This window comes from Squalius cephalus (assembly GCF_949319135.1).
Source record: "Squalius cephalus genome assembly, chromosome: 18".
Classification (NCBI taxonomy): Eukaryota; Metazoa; Chordata; class Actinopteri; order Cypriniformes; family Leuciscidae; genus Squalius; species Squalius cephalus.
The window spans coordinates 31,930,970-31,946,143 of NC_137139.1; the positions used below are offsets into that span (position 1 = coordinate 31,930,970).

The window sequence follows — 15,174 nt, forward strand, 5'->3', positions numbered from 1 at the left end:
AGAAAGAGACTGCTATTTCATCCCAAAAATATGTTTTATTTTTCTTATGAGCATAAACAGAATGTCACAGTAGGAAGAACATCAATGTATGGAATAAATTAACACTCTAGTCTGTACTGAACAACACTAAGTAATACAACCTCTTCAACTATCACTTATATGAAATACAAAATGTAAACAAACACACTTCAAAATATTCAAGTGGATCCCAATTCCAAACCTTGATAACTGGTATATGAAGTGATCAATGTGAAAGAAAAAGTGCACTTTTACCTTTAACAAACATAAATTAGCTTGTGCTTTGAATAAAAAAAAGCAGAGCAAAATAATATAATGAAAAAATACTGCATTCAGGATACAAAGTGCAATGTTATTTACTCATCCACTATTGAGAGATTTTTGTGCAAAAAGAGGAGTCTATCAACACTGTCTGGTGCAAGGCGAGACCGGTTGGCACTAACGATGTCCCCAGCAGAAAATTCTCAACTTTTCAGAATGCCGCAAGCGCACCGTAGGTCACGTGACAAGAACCAAACAGAGTGCAGCTGATGGTTGCTTTAGCAACGACCGACGCCTCCGGAGGCAACCGCCCTAGCGCTTTGGAAAAAGGAGAACGCGGCGCGCCTATAGCGTTTTCTACGCGTTTTTAGGCGCGATATGTGAACGGCGCCTAAAGCAAAAACTAAAAGGATCAGCGCGAACTCAATGGCAAAACCGAAGTACCGCGGGACACGAGGGTAGATTGTCCCGTGCAGGGCTGACCGAACGGTCCGGTATTTTACCGTGTACCGTTGCATCCCTATTCCTAATACATGCTTTTCACCATCATCATTCATCAAAAGTTTCTTCTCGGCTGACGTAAGCGAGGCTACGTGTGCAGGACAAAATAATATTAAACCAATTATAATCATAACAGCCTAACATGTATGATCTAATCAAATCTTGTCCCATCCTACATGATTTCCCAGTGATTATTCTGTTTAAGGAAAGACAATACAGGCAAAACCACTGTTTTTTTATTTCAATGCACTGGTCAGTTTTGAGATTTTGTTTTGGGCTAATTTGCTTATGTTTTAATTCAGACGACTAGAAAGAAAACATCCAAAATATACATTTGAGTTTTTATTTGATTGCACTTTATCTATTTGCGTCAGTAGATTTCAATTACAATACATATCATTAAAGTGTTTTCCTCCACTTCAGCAGCACTTATATACACCAAACTTTACAGATTTATTCCTATCTATATTCTAAAGGTTTTTACTGACGGGTTTGTTCGTATATCATTCACACTGGTTTTATACAACATTTTATTCCTAAAAACATGGTGAAAAAGTATTTTTTACAGTATTTTCTGATTTATGGAGTGATAAAAAGAGATATCCAAAATCCCCTCAGTAAATATATTTAAAGGAACACGCCGAGTTTTTGGGACTTTAGCTTATTCACCGTATCCCCCAGAGTTAGATCAGTCCACACACACCCTTCTCATCTCCGTGAGTGCCGTAACTCTGTCTGACGCACACACCGCTAGCCTAGCTTAGCACAAAGACTGGAGGTGAACGGCTCCAGCTAGCATACTGCTCCCAATAAGTGACAAAATAACGCCAACATTTTCCTATTTACATGTTGTGATTTGTATAGTCACAGCGTGTACAAATAACAAGGTCACATGACACACGGCCATCTTCTAACCGTACACATACTGGGAACTATATTCTCAGAAGACGAAGCACTGCTACTTCTGCGGAGTGATTTGCTCGCTACTAGCTAGTCACGTTGGTTTTGTTGACGGAAGTAACAACGGTGCTTTTTACCACTGAAGTCCCAAAAAGTCGGCGTGTTCCTTTAACTCTAATATGTCAACAAAATGAAAGAAGAATTTTGAACATGTCTTTATCCAGTGTTCATATTTATGTTCTAAAAATGTATGCAAGTTAGTGCATATTTGTATTATGTTTATTATTTAAACATAACATTTCAGAAAACTTGTAATATATAACAACTGTCTTTATGTACTATAATGAATTACTGGGGAAAATAGAGTTATGTCTATTCATTTTTTTTTTTTTTTTTTTACCTTATTCACCTGTAGTGTCTTGCTTTAACCCACATTATGGAAGTTAAATGCATAGTGCATGCTATTTCATGTTGTTATGTGAATAAAACATCACTGTTTTCTCCAGAACAGCTGTATATATGTATAAATATAAATGAACTAAATTAATAACTTTTTTACAACAAAAATGAACCATCACTGAACTTCCTTCAGCTGGACTATGACACTATTTTCTTCTAGATCTGTTGTGCAGCCAAAACAAAATTTGTTGCATTATTTTTCTGCTATCTATCACTCTAAAGCTGCTTTGAAACACTCTGTATTGTAAATAATAATAATAATAATAATAACTCACCCATCAGGTCTGCAAATCCTCCGACGGGCAGACGACAGGTACCGGTGACGAACTGCAACAGTCTCATGCGCTTCTCATTGTCCATCTCTTTAATAAACTACAGAGAAAGATGGAGTGTCTCAAAACTTGATGCAATCTAAAAGATTCCTCCTTTAAAACAGTTCACGGAGAGGGTTGTGTGTCAGTACCTGCCAGAACCACAGGATCTGTTTACTGGAGGTGGTGTAGTGTCTGTAAATCGTGTTTCTCTGCCAGTCACTCAGATCGATTTCTTGCATTCCACACAACATCACCTACCACACAAACAACACTGTTAATACTGAATACATGCAGCAGAAAACTATTTGCACACTTGAATATATTCTAATGTCACTGCATTTTGTTAAGCTTAATATATGCTTAAAGAGGACGCATTATAATAATAATAATAATAATAACCTTTATTTTCTATAGCGCCTTTAAATGTACATCTCAAAGCGCTGTACAGAAACAATTAAAACAACAAAAATACAGCACACAAAGAGACATAATACACTGTAAAATAAACATAAAAGACAATAAATCAATTAAAAGCAAACCTAAAAAAAATGAGTTTTAAGCTGTGATTTGAAAATACCAAAAGATTTAGCTTGCCTAATCTCAATCGGTAGAGAATTCCAAAGTTTTGGAGCTAATGAAGAAAAAGCCCTGTCTCCCATTGATTTTAAACGAGTTGAGGGAACAGTTAAAAGACCAGATTCCGAAGAACGAAGATCACGTTTTGGAGTATATGGAGTTAAAAGCTCGGTCAAGTATTGAGGTGCTAAACCATGCAGTGCCTTGTAAGTAAGCATCAAAATTTTGAAGTCCACCCTAAACCTGATGGGAAGCCAGTGCAAAGACTCCAAAACGGGAGTAATATTATGCTTTTTCACATCTTTCTTTAGTGTGTAATGTTGCTGTTTGAGCATGAAAAAGATCAGAGTTATTTTCTATATCAGTGTCAATGTTTCTGAACTCCCTGAAACAAGTTTTCTTCCGGGAACGAACACGTCACAATATTCCTCATTTAAATAATTAATATACAGAATAAAGGGGCGAGGGCCTGGTTGAGTTAGTAGTGTGTTGAAACTGGTGGTTATGGAAAGGGCCGGGACATTTCCCAAACACACTCGAAGTGCTTGACCAATCACAACACACTGATCCAACCGTCCAATCAGAGCACAGTGTGCTTTTCAGAAGGAGGGGCTTCATAGAGACAGGAAGTAAACAGAGCGTTACTGACAGACTGGGAAGAGAGGAGCTGCAAAAATGGAGAATATGAGGAAAATAATGTGTTTTTTGAACTTTCAGGGATGTAAACCTGTTCTAGTAGAGAAAAGCAAAATCAAGACTTTGAAAAAGGGCACAATAGGTCCCCTTTAAGCTTTATTTATTTAGGCTTGTGGGATTTATCAGATTTTAAATCAGCATCTCTCACCTCCAACTCTTTGGCATCGAAATACTGCAGGTACTGCTGCGGAAGAACCTCATTAAATCCTTCAAAGAATGCTTGAGTTTGTTCCTCGACACCGCGAGACAGCCGCCACTCCGCCACCAGCCTGGACAGAACGAACAACAGGACATTTACTACCAACAAACACACACACAGCAGCGTCGGTCCAATCCCAATCCCAGTCTCCAATCCTGGTCTACATAGGCATCTACCTTCAAAGACACCATCTTATACAGAACCTGGTTTTGAAACATACTTTACAGGCAAATAATATATAAATATATAAATACAGACACACTTTCCTGGGCAAAAAAAAAAAAATGGGACAAACCAAAAAAAGCAAAATATTTAGAATTTTTTAATGGTCTTAACCATTTTAATCACAAATCACTGGTCAGGAAATTGGCAAGAATTGCATAAATACTGTAGATAAAGATAAAGCATGGAATAGCCTTCACTAACTTGCAGACAGTATTTTACAGAAGAGTCAGTGTTGTTCCACTCAATGGTAATGGCTTCAGACAGTTCTTGAGTAGTTGAAAAATGTCTCAGTTCGTCTGAGTTTAATGTGACCAAATATTCTCTATATGGTTCAAATCTGGACTCTGACCAGCCAAAATATGAGCCTGATGGAACTTTTTAAACTGCAGAGAAGATAACTACATGTGCAACTACATTTTATAAAATCACCTGTCAGGTTCTCGAATCTATGCTTATGAGAGTCAATTATGTATTATGTATGTTATCGTCTCTGACATGTTATGCTGCTCTTGTGAATACTACTGTGAACTGCACATTATTTTTTGACAGACATCGATGTGGATTTGAAAACAGTGGATCGTAAGGTAATAATTATTTATTACTGAGCCTGTCAAGTATTCAGTGATGTTATGTCCATGTTTTTAGCTCTAATATAATATTCCAACCGGCATTCAGCCTGTGTTTCTGACGGACGTGATGACATGCATGAGGGGTGAACTAGGTTTCATTTCACGGTAATTATAAAACGTGCTGAGACGTTCGAAATGCTTTTTGAGTAGTTCATAAAGTTTATTTAATGGCTTAAATAAATTACATGTTGTGCAGAGAATTGTCACAAATGTTACATTCAGCTGTCATAAATTTGTTCATAAAAAAGTTTTTCCCAGGAAAGGAGTGGATTTGATGCACAAAGTTGTTTTTTATAACTATCTCTTGAAAAATCTTTTATTTAAACTCATGAAAATGCAGATTCTGTTGTAAATAACAGTGAAGAATTGCTTTTTAAACCGTTGTTGGAACAGACCTAGTGTGACGGCACTGAAATGAAGGAAATCCAAAACCAGCTCCTCCTTCATATGAGCACTAACTGGATTTTTACAAGTATAATGAATATAACCAGGGCTTGACATTAGCTGTTTTGCTCACCGGCCACTGTGGCTAGTGGTTTTCCAAAGATAGCCACTCAGCATTTTCACTGGCCACAATTTGGACATTGATACCAATATCGGAAAAAACTGCCATATAGATATTTTTAATATTATCTCATAATTTGTCAGCAGGTTTATTAGGCTTCTGTCGCTTTATAAGACCATTATTCTGTCTTATACAGCCAATATACTTGGCTTTATGCATGCACACTTTGGGTGCGAGCACAAAATCTGAGGGAATGAGTGAAATTAAGCTCAATATGTGCAAACCCACGGCGAAATTCAAGCCCTGTAACACCAAAAAAAAAAAAATGTGGGAAAGAGTTTCATAAAAAAAAAAAAAAATTATATTTTTGACAACACTAGATTGCACTTAGTTTATTATTTCAGAGTCCTTTTAAGAGACTACAATTGAAAAATGTTTATTATATAAAGTTCCACCCGTCTAGTGTCTAGTAGGAGGGACTGTGTTACTCGCCACTGCTGAAATACACCCGCATTTGGTGGGTTGGCGGGTGTTAATGTCAAGCCCTGAATATAACCCTGTAAAATACCAACAAAATCAGCTTTCCTGAAGCATCTAGAGGGCCTTATGTGTGTCAGTGTGGGGTTTGGTTTCATTAGCAGAGAGTGTTTGATTGAGAGACGGCACCTGATGTACTCCTCCTTGTTCTCCTCCGTGACCTGGAGGTTCCCACCGTCCGGCTTCAGCTCGTGAGTGGAAACCTCACCCAGGATCTCCTTATCCACCGAGAAGAACATCTCCAGACCACACTCCTCGATGTTATTATCCCTAACACAACACACACACACACTTTGAGAGGCGTTCGTGACTGAAATCACGTTACGCTGAGCTGCGAGACATGAGAAGCATCTGTGGGGTTTATAATCACACCATACATACACAAGAAAAGACTCAGGAAGTCATAATAGCTCATGGCACTAACAAAAAGTATCCATATCCACATTATTCTTACGCCCCATGACGCTTTGCACGGATTATGGGTGTAACTTCCGTTAAGCTGTAAACAATCAGTGAAACGCTCACTCTATGAACGCAATAATACGTAAAAAAAAAAAAAGAAAGTGTCACAATGAGATGACATTATTCTACTCATCCTTCAACAATCGAACATTAAAAGGACATTTCAAAGTGTAAAAGCATCGATAAGGTACTTTCAACAGACCAAATAACCCCAAAAGCGTGATTCGTTCATAACGTGTTAAATATCACTGTAGGAATATCTATTATGTAACATATGTTGCCTTCCTCAAAAATGTTCATTAACTTTACGTGATACTATTTCAAAGTGATTTCCCTCATTTTGACAGATTATAAATTGCATTTACCTGTGAAAACAAACCTGGAAAGAGACGTGAGGATTTGAGGGAGAAAAACAAAAGATTCTTTGTGCATTCCAGTGAATTATCAATGGGACAAATCATACATTAATTCGGGAGAACAGACCACAAATGTGCAGTATATGTTGTCCTTTTTCATACTTTTACAGCAGATTGCACGGGGAAAGAAGAAAATAATCACGAGGAAAAGAAAGCAGCGACTGAAAAGAGCTCTTGCCATAGATATTCTTGTTATAACATTTAAAATACCAAGTATAAAGTTATTCTCATGATGTCTGAAAATAAATCATGAAGGGAAATTGACAGCTCATCCAGTCAGACTGACGTTCAGCTTTATTTGTAGGGCAACCTTATGATTTGAAATGATTTGTTTCAGTCTTTTTGAATAGAAGTTCCCCAAACCGGAAGTGCCACCCATAATTCAAAACGCAGTAGATCGTCAGGAATAAGGTGGATACAATCATTTCTGGTGGTCATATGAATGGATGGTATTCATTTATTGTCAGTATATAGTCTAAAGTAAATAATCTTAGAACTTATTTTAATATGAATGTGTATATATTTAAAAAAACAGAATACCCAAATGCATTATAGGTGTTCTTTATGGTAATCAGTCACAGACTTTAATGCATTATAGGTGTTCTTTGAAGTAAATATCAATCATACTTAAATATGGTAATCAGTCAGAACTATAATTGAAGTTCCGTGGTAGCACATACAGACTGTAATGCATTATGCTTATTAGTAATTATGAGTACGGTAAAGCAGGTAAACTGACTTGATCCAGATGAGGGAGTTGTAAAACTCGGGGTCAATGGACTCCAGGTCTTTCAGAGCCCAGGGCTTGTTCAGGATGCGCTTGTAGAACGGCAACGAGAAGCCCGTGTCGATGAATTTCCCATGAAACAAGGCCTACAGGAATCAGAAGAAAATAACATGTTCAGTAACACCAGAGATTTTTCCAAATCCAGTAAAAATTGTTATAATCTCACCACTTGGAATACAATTAATGAGCAAATATGGCAAAACAAGATTACCATGGCGATGAAGCGTCCAATGAACTTGAAGTATTTGAGGTGGTCGGGGTTGATGTAGGACGCGGGGTTTATCTGGAGGCAGTAGTTGTCTTTGCCAGCGTACTCGAACAGGCAGTACATGGGGTTCAACACCTCGTGAGATAACAGGAAGAACCATTCCCTGCACCAAACACACAACACATTATTTTAAAGTATTACAAGAGGTCTAAACACAAGTTTGATGCTTTCAAACTAAATCACTTATATATATATATATATATATATATATTTATATTTATATATATAGCCATTAAAAAGTTTGGGATCGTAAGATTTTTTTATGTTTTCAAAAGAAGTCTCTTATGCTCATCACTAAGGCTGCTTTTATTTAATTAAAAATACTAATATATATATATATATATATATATATATATATATATATATATATATATATATATATATATATATATATATATATATATATATATATATATATATATATATATATATATATATATATATATATATATATATATATATATATATATCTTCATATATATATGAAGAGTTCAGATGCAAAAGCCTCTAAGAGCCACTTAAATGACAATTAATAGGTCATTTTCATTTCCATTTAAGTGAAATTACTGAACTTAAATATACGAGCTTGATAAAAATGATCATTCTAGAAGAAAATTTCAGCTGGCACTTAGAGGCTTTTGCATCTGAACTCTTCATATATATTATATATATAGTAAAATATTACAATTTAAAATAACTGTTTTCTGTGTGAATATATGGTAAAATATAATTATATAAGGTAATATATAATTTATAAATATAATTTATTCCTGTGATCAAAGCTGAATTTCCAGCATCATTACTCCAGTCTTCAGTGTCACATGATCCCTCAGAAATCACTCTAATATGATGATTTGATGCTCAAGAAATATTTCAGATTATGAAATAAATAAGAAGCCTTTTTTCTGAAATATTTTGTAATATTTTACACTAGCATTCAAAAGTTTGGGGTCAGTAAGATTTTTTTTTTTGGAAAGAATTACATTTTTAGCAAGAATGCATTAAAGTGATCAAAAGAGACAGTAAAGACATTTATAATGTTACAAAAGATTCTATTTAAAATAAATGCTTTTCTTTTGAACTTTCTACTCAAAGAATTTCATGAAGTAAAATCACTAAAAGCTTTTTTTCCCATGCAAAAAAAACAGTCTCTTACCATGAACAGCAACAGAAGTTACATTACGCCATTAGATGGCGGCAAAAAATCTTTATGAGTGAGTCAGTCAGTCAGAGAAGACTTACATATTTTATATATACATTCATATATGTGTACACACACATACACAACATATAAACATTATGTGTACACTTTCATTGTAGACATAGTCTTAAGCTAAAATATCTAAAATATTTGTCTGCAGCCACAGAATGGTTTGATTAGGTATTTCTTCTCTAGAAAGATAGAAATATGAAACCTGCCTTGCCACGCCTCCATAGTCGAGCCCCTCCTCCCCGGGGAAGATGATCCACAGCCGGCGGCGCAGATCCTGAGCGCTGAAACTCATGATCTGACGGGAGACACCACAACAACGTCACTTCACATCTCAGAGACTCTCACGCTAACTGTGTCTGAGAAACTTAAACCTGTTCCTGGATCAGGGATCCACTGGGATCCGGTTTAAAAAGGCTAGAGCTACTAATGAAGAAACATCATAGCCATGGTATATTTTGAAGTTGTACTGCAGTACCTGCTGGAACGAGTCTTCAAACAGTGTTTTGCGGCTGACGTTGATCTTTATGTGCTGTGGCATCGCTAATTGCTATGAGGAAAAATTAAAAACAAAACAAAAAAGTGATTTAAATAGAACTAAAACTATTTTGCATTATCATAAATATTATTTTGAACATCTTCAGATGTTAGCTAGTATTTATCCATCCATAACAACACATTTGTATGAAATATGGAATATTAAAGGAAACCCTCACCTGACACCAGAATCTGAAGTACTGAACTTTGGCTTTGAAGTCTCGTACGTATGTGATTTGAGGACCGTTCTCACTGAGGGGAAGGAAAGAGTGAGATCGCTTATTATACAAAGAGATTCAAGGGTAAAAGTCTGTTAAAACTGCTTTATATGTTTGTCCTAGTTTCAATCTGCATACAAGTATTGATCTGTAGAGTCAACATACTACTAAATCTATAGCAGTAATGCAAAAAAATACATTTTTATTAGACTTTCTTTAGTAACAAAAAAACATTTCATGTTTCTATTCTGTAGTCCTCACTGGTTTGCACACAAAAATTAACATACAGTGAAGTCATCCATTTGAGTCAAGTGGATTTCACAAGTTAAACTAATCACAAATAATAGTAAACAAGCACTGAGAAACAAATGACTTGCTGAATCATCAGTGCTGCTACTAAGTGTATTGTAACTTTAACATTTTCAATATCTTTATTTATTATAATGTGAAAAGATACACATTCACAGAAGTGTTTTGCAGTCTCTATCACCAATTCAAGGTCAAAATATGAAAATGAGTTCAGTAAAATTGCTTTGCCTGCTAATCCTGCCTGAGTTCTTCATCAATGTTCTGGAACTGAACCCAGAACAGCTGAAACACTCATTCACATGGTGAAAAAGTCCTTCTAACAGTCTTATCTAGATGCTGAGCCTTTATTCTGACGCTCGTGACGGGTAACGCTGTTTGTTTTTATGAGAATATCTTGTCATCAAAAGCATGTCTCACATTCCTCTGACATAGAGGATCGCTTTGCACCTTAAAAACATTTTATGTAAATCAACACACACATTCTCAAGCTCGACAGCGAGAGGTGTGTTTGCACTCTCTGAGCTGACTCATCACGGAAGATTACAATCGAATTGAGTTTCACACACACAAACCCGTTTTTCCTGTTACGCATCTGAGGTCTGATGAACACACGGTCCTGCCTGAAAGAGATCATTGTGCATCTCCAAGCTAAATCAAGTGAACATGCAGTATGAATCTCTCAGGCCAGCTTCAAGGTCATAAATTACATTTTTCATTTTTCATTAATCATGATTAGGGTTGGGTATCGTTTGAATTTTAACAATTACGATTCTTATCGATTCCAGTAAGGTAAAAAAAAAAAACAAAGTAGATATTCACATTTATTTTAAGTCTTATTGCAAAACATTTAATTGTAGCTAAATATCATGAACAAAAATCAACAGGCTAAAGAACTTGTACACAAGGAACTTTTGCCTGTGGTTTAACAATACAACTAGCCTAACTAATATAAATTTCAAGCATTATTAAAGACAAGTAAACACTCAGTTAATAATTTATATATATATATATATATATATATATATATATATATATATATATATATATATATATATATATATATATATATATATATATATATATATATATATATATATATATATATATATATATATATATATATATATAAATAATATTAAAGGGGTGGTATAATGCCCTTTTCACAAGATGTAAAATAAGTCTTTGATGTCCCCAGAGTGTGTATGTGACGTTTTAACTCAAAATACCCCACAGATATATTTATATAGCATGTTAAAATTGTCAATTTTTGAGAGCGAGTAAAAACGCACTGTTTTGTGTGTGGGGTTAGAATTAGGGTTTGTGTCTGTTCCTTTAAATGCAAATGAGCTGCTGCTCCCGGCACAGGAGGCGGAGCTTCAACAACTTGCACTCACACAGACATGTACTGAAAATTTCAAAAACTTTTAGCCTTTTATGTTCAAACCGGAGTCAGACAATGATGGAGAGACTCAAGAAGAAGTGACATGTAGAAGCAACAGGACATTTCTGTACGGTTAGTTGATGAATTTATGAAGCTGATGTGTAGTTATCTTCTAGTCATTGATTAGCATATTCTGTCTTGATAATCTATAAATTGCGTTCCCGGGGGCGGGGTTTATGTAAATTCTAGGGTTGGTGATGTCTCTAACCCGGGAGGAATGTCGTGTAGTCTCTATACCAGCCGTTTGTTGTAGTCCTTAAAAAGTGATTTCTTTAAAAGCAAATATCTCCCTTTGCTTTGAACTTTGAGCATTGTAACTTAGCAGATGTTGTTTATGCTCAAACAGCAACATTACACACTAACTAAAGTTAGAAAATTTAAATCATAATCAACCACCCTTTTAAAATGGCTTTATACAGCCGAGAAAAGTAGCTAGCGTATCATTTGGCCATACAGCGGTTTTGACGTTCAGTTTAGTCTGTATTTTTCACAAAACAATAACAAAATATGACAGAGCTCGTGTTTTTGGTCACGAGTCACTGTTCTTTCTGCCACGCCTGATGTGATAAGCCTGGTTTTCTTGCAGTAGTGCTGTTCTGGACTGATTTGTTTGAATGAATTCGCTAACTGGATCAGTGTGCACTTTCCCAGAGTTTAGTGACTTAAAATGATCTTATCGCAAACAGAGAACGGAAATCGAGTTAAATAAGACAGTCTGATAAACTCCTGACATCTAAGATCATTTAACTGCGTGACGTAAATGACATTAATGACGCAATTTTGCATGCTTCAGTCATTTTGTGTGCATTTTTTGCATTAAATTGTTAAGGATTTTGAATTAAATCGCATGCGTCAACTTTGAAAGTCCTAATTTCAACACAGATTTCATGAGCATCTATGAGCGAGTGTTTGATCGAGATTTGCACTTACAGGGAGGACTTTCCAGTCCGTGGGTCGATGTAAGTGGTGGTTCTCCGGTTGTGATCAACGAAGTAAGGGATGCCATCGACCGTAAACCTCATCTCCCAACCTTCAGGCAGTGCCTTCTCATTTAGCAAACTGCACAACACAGAAACACAGCCATGATAACACTTTAATAAGCAACAGTTTAGGAAAAGAAGATGGTCAATAATTACTTGTATAAATCAATACTTCACTTCTCCTCACTAACAAATAAGAATAAAATGAAGATCATAAACCGAAACAATGTATTATTAATGAACATATTCACACTTCAGACAGAAACTACAGGACAACGTCCACATTTTGTGGAACATTAACTCGCATATCTCAGTCATGTCTCTGAGCTCTGCATCAAAGCAGGCGATGTACGAGTTGTCGAATGAGTTGTTATTTTACAGTGAAGGTCATTAATGTCTTTACTGTGTCTTTCTGTACTTTGGCATTTTAGAGGGTTTTAAACACCATGCATGCAACGTATTGCTTTAGAAGAGGCTTCAGCTATTCATTAGTGAGTATTAACCGTTCAGAGGACAAAGATTAAGAGGATCTGACCCTTGAGTGCGCGGATCCTCCCACTGCGTCGCTCGGGTCGGGTGATGAACGAAGTAAACTCTGCCATTAGAGTCTGTTCTCTTCTCTGAGAAAAAAAAAAGAGAGAGAGAGAGAAGATGATACCAGGAGGACCGTAAGAAATAATGGAGCCAAGATGTGATTAAACCTCTGCAAACTTTTCCCTCAAACAAATCACTCAAAGCTATTTTCAGCATCTGAGCTATTTTCACCAGCTGGTTTTTGCACGGAGCAATCGGTTCTCGTTTGTTAAATTGGGACACTGAAGGATGTAGTGGCTAATTTTAGTGCCGCTTTGCAGGTGCGGATAATAAGGTTACCAGAACAATAAAAAGTGGCTGCTACTCCAGCATGTTACACAGGAGAAACAGTTTTCACAGCAGTTTCTCCTGGTGATGAAATGAGGGTTTGTCGCTTTCTTACCCCATCCGTGTGGCAGAGGTCCCAGCGGGTCAAACTCCTTGTTCTGGGTGGCCTGGGTAGCCTGATCCTGTAGCTACAGAGTAACACAAAAGAAAACATTATGGCTAACTGTATAAAACATACATTATATGGAAAAAAGCATTGAGACACAAGAACTTTATATCAACAGAATATATAGACATTTCGTTCCCCCTTTATAGCTATAACAGCTTTCACTTCTGGGAAAGCTTTGCACAAGATTTTGGTGCGTTTCCTCAGGAATTTTTGCTCATTCATCCAGTAGAGCATTTTGTGAGGTCAGGCACTGATGTTGGACGCGATGGCCTGTCTAGCAATCCCCGTTCCAGTTCATCCCAAAGGTGTCCGATGTGGTTGATATCAGGGCTCAATGTGAACCACTCAAGTTCCTCCACACCAAACTCATCCAACCGTGTCTTTATGGACTTTGCTTTGTGCACTGGAGCATGGCCATGCTGGAATAAAAAAGGGACTTTCCCAAAAAGTTGGAGGCATAGCACTGTCCAAAATGTCTTTGTATGCTGAACCATTAAAGCACTTTTCCTCTTCGGTCCCCCTACAGGTTGGAAGTGGAATTGTCCATTATCGCTGTCGTAAATAATTTAGCCTACCGTTGCACGCACGCTATTTGTTTATCCAGCACCGGCTTTGGAAATAACGATGTCCACGGACACGGTAGAGTATGTTGCATGATTTTATGAAAGTATGATGTATTGCAATATCAGAAACGAAGAAAAAACGAAATAATGACATTGCTTGCTATTTTTTTGCTATTGTAACGCTTGCCGTAAAGCAAGTCAAATTTGTAGTTTCTTATGTCTAATTCGAACTACAGATCCGCTCCCCGATCTGGCAAACTTCCACAGTGCGGTTATAGCGGATAGAGGGCGAATGCAGAAGTGCCGTTCACCCTGTTACGAGTTGATGAACCACTGAAACGATTTTGGAACGATTATTTTAAGGTACAAAAGAATCTTTGGTGTTGCTGTAAGATTTCCCTTCACTGGAAGTTATGGGCAAAGCCCAACCCCTTAAAAACAACCCCACACCATAATCCCCCCTCCACCAAACTTTACACTTGGCACAATGCAGCCATGTAAACCCACTCCGTGAAGCTCCCGCCGCACAGTTTAATGTGCTGATATTAATGCGAGTGGGAGTTTGAAACTCTTCAGCTCTGGAATCAGCAGAGCGCTGGCGACTTTTACACACCAAGAGCTTCAGCACTCGGTGACCAGTTCACTGTGCCTTTACATCGTCTACCGCTTCGTGGCTGAGTTACTGCAGTTCTTATATTTCATATGTTACAAAAACAGCCTTTTTCCACCTTAGAAACATTGCTAAGCTACATAACATGCTATCATTTTCTGATGCAGAAAAGTTAGTTCATGCGTTCATGACCTCGAGACTAGATTACTGTAATGCTTTATTAGCTGGTTGTCCTGCATCCTCAATAAACAAGATACAGTTAGTCCAAAATGCCGCCGCTAGAGTTCTTACTAGATCAAGAAAATATGATCATATAACACAGATTTTATCATCACTACATTGGTTACCTATAAAGTCCCGTATTATTTACAAGGTATTGCTACTGACTTATAAAGCCCTAAACGGCTTAGCTCCAGTCTATTTAACGGATCTTCTATCGCCCTATAATCCATCGCGCTCTTTAAGATCACTAAATTCAAGGCTTTTGGTCATACCTAGGATAACCAGATCCACCAAAGGAGGG

At 36.8% G+C, this 15,174-nt stretch overlaps 1 protein-coding gene across 1 annotated transcript in view; it reads right to left on the reverse strand.

The window, feature by feature from the left end:
* itchb (itchy E3 ubiquitin protein ligase b) overlaps positions 1-15,174 on the reverse strand; it is a 33,158-nt gene that overhangs the window by 2,292 nt on the left and 15,692 nt on the right. The window contains exons 11-22 of the mRNA XM_079850015.1: positions 13,425-13,497; positions 12,984-13,068; positions 12,399-12,527; positions 9,680-9,752; positions 9,442-9,513; positions 9,173-9,261; positions 7,697-7,856; positions 7,438-7,571; positions 5,950-6,090; positions 3,874-3,994; positions 2,603-2,707; positions 2,415-2,511 (exon numbers count right to left, since the gene is read on the reverse strand). Coding sequence (XP_079706141.1) covers positions 2,415-2,511; positions 2,603-2,707; positions 3,874-3,994; positions 5,950-6,090; positions 7,438-7,571; positions 7,697-7,856; positions 9,173-9,261; positions 9,442-9,513; positions 9,680-9,752; positions 12,399-12,527; positions 12,984-13,068; positions 13,425-13,497 — 1,279 coding nt within the window. The remainder of the gene's footprint in view (positions 1-2,414; positions 2,512-2,602; positions 2,708-3,873; positions 3,995-5,949; positions 6,091-7,437; positions 7,572-7,696; positions 7,857-9,172; positions 9,262-9,441; positions 9,514-9,679; positions 9,753-12,398; positions 12,528-12,983; positions 13,069-13,424; positions 13,498-15,174) is intronic.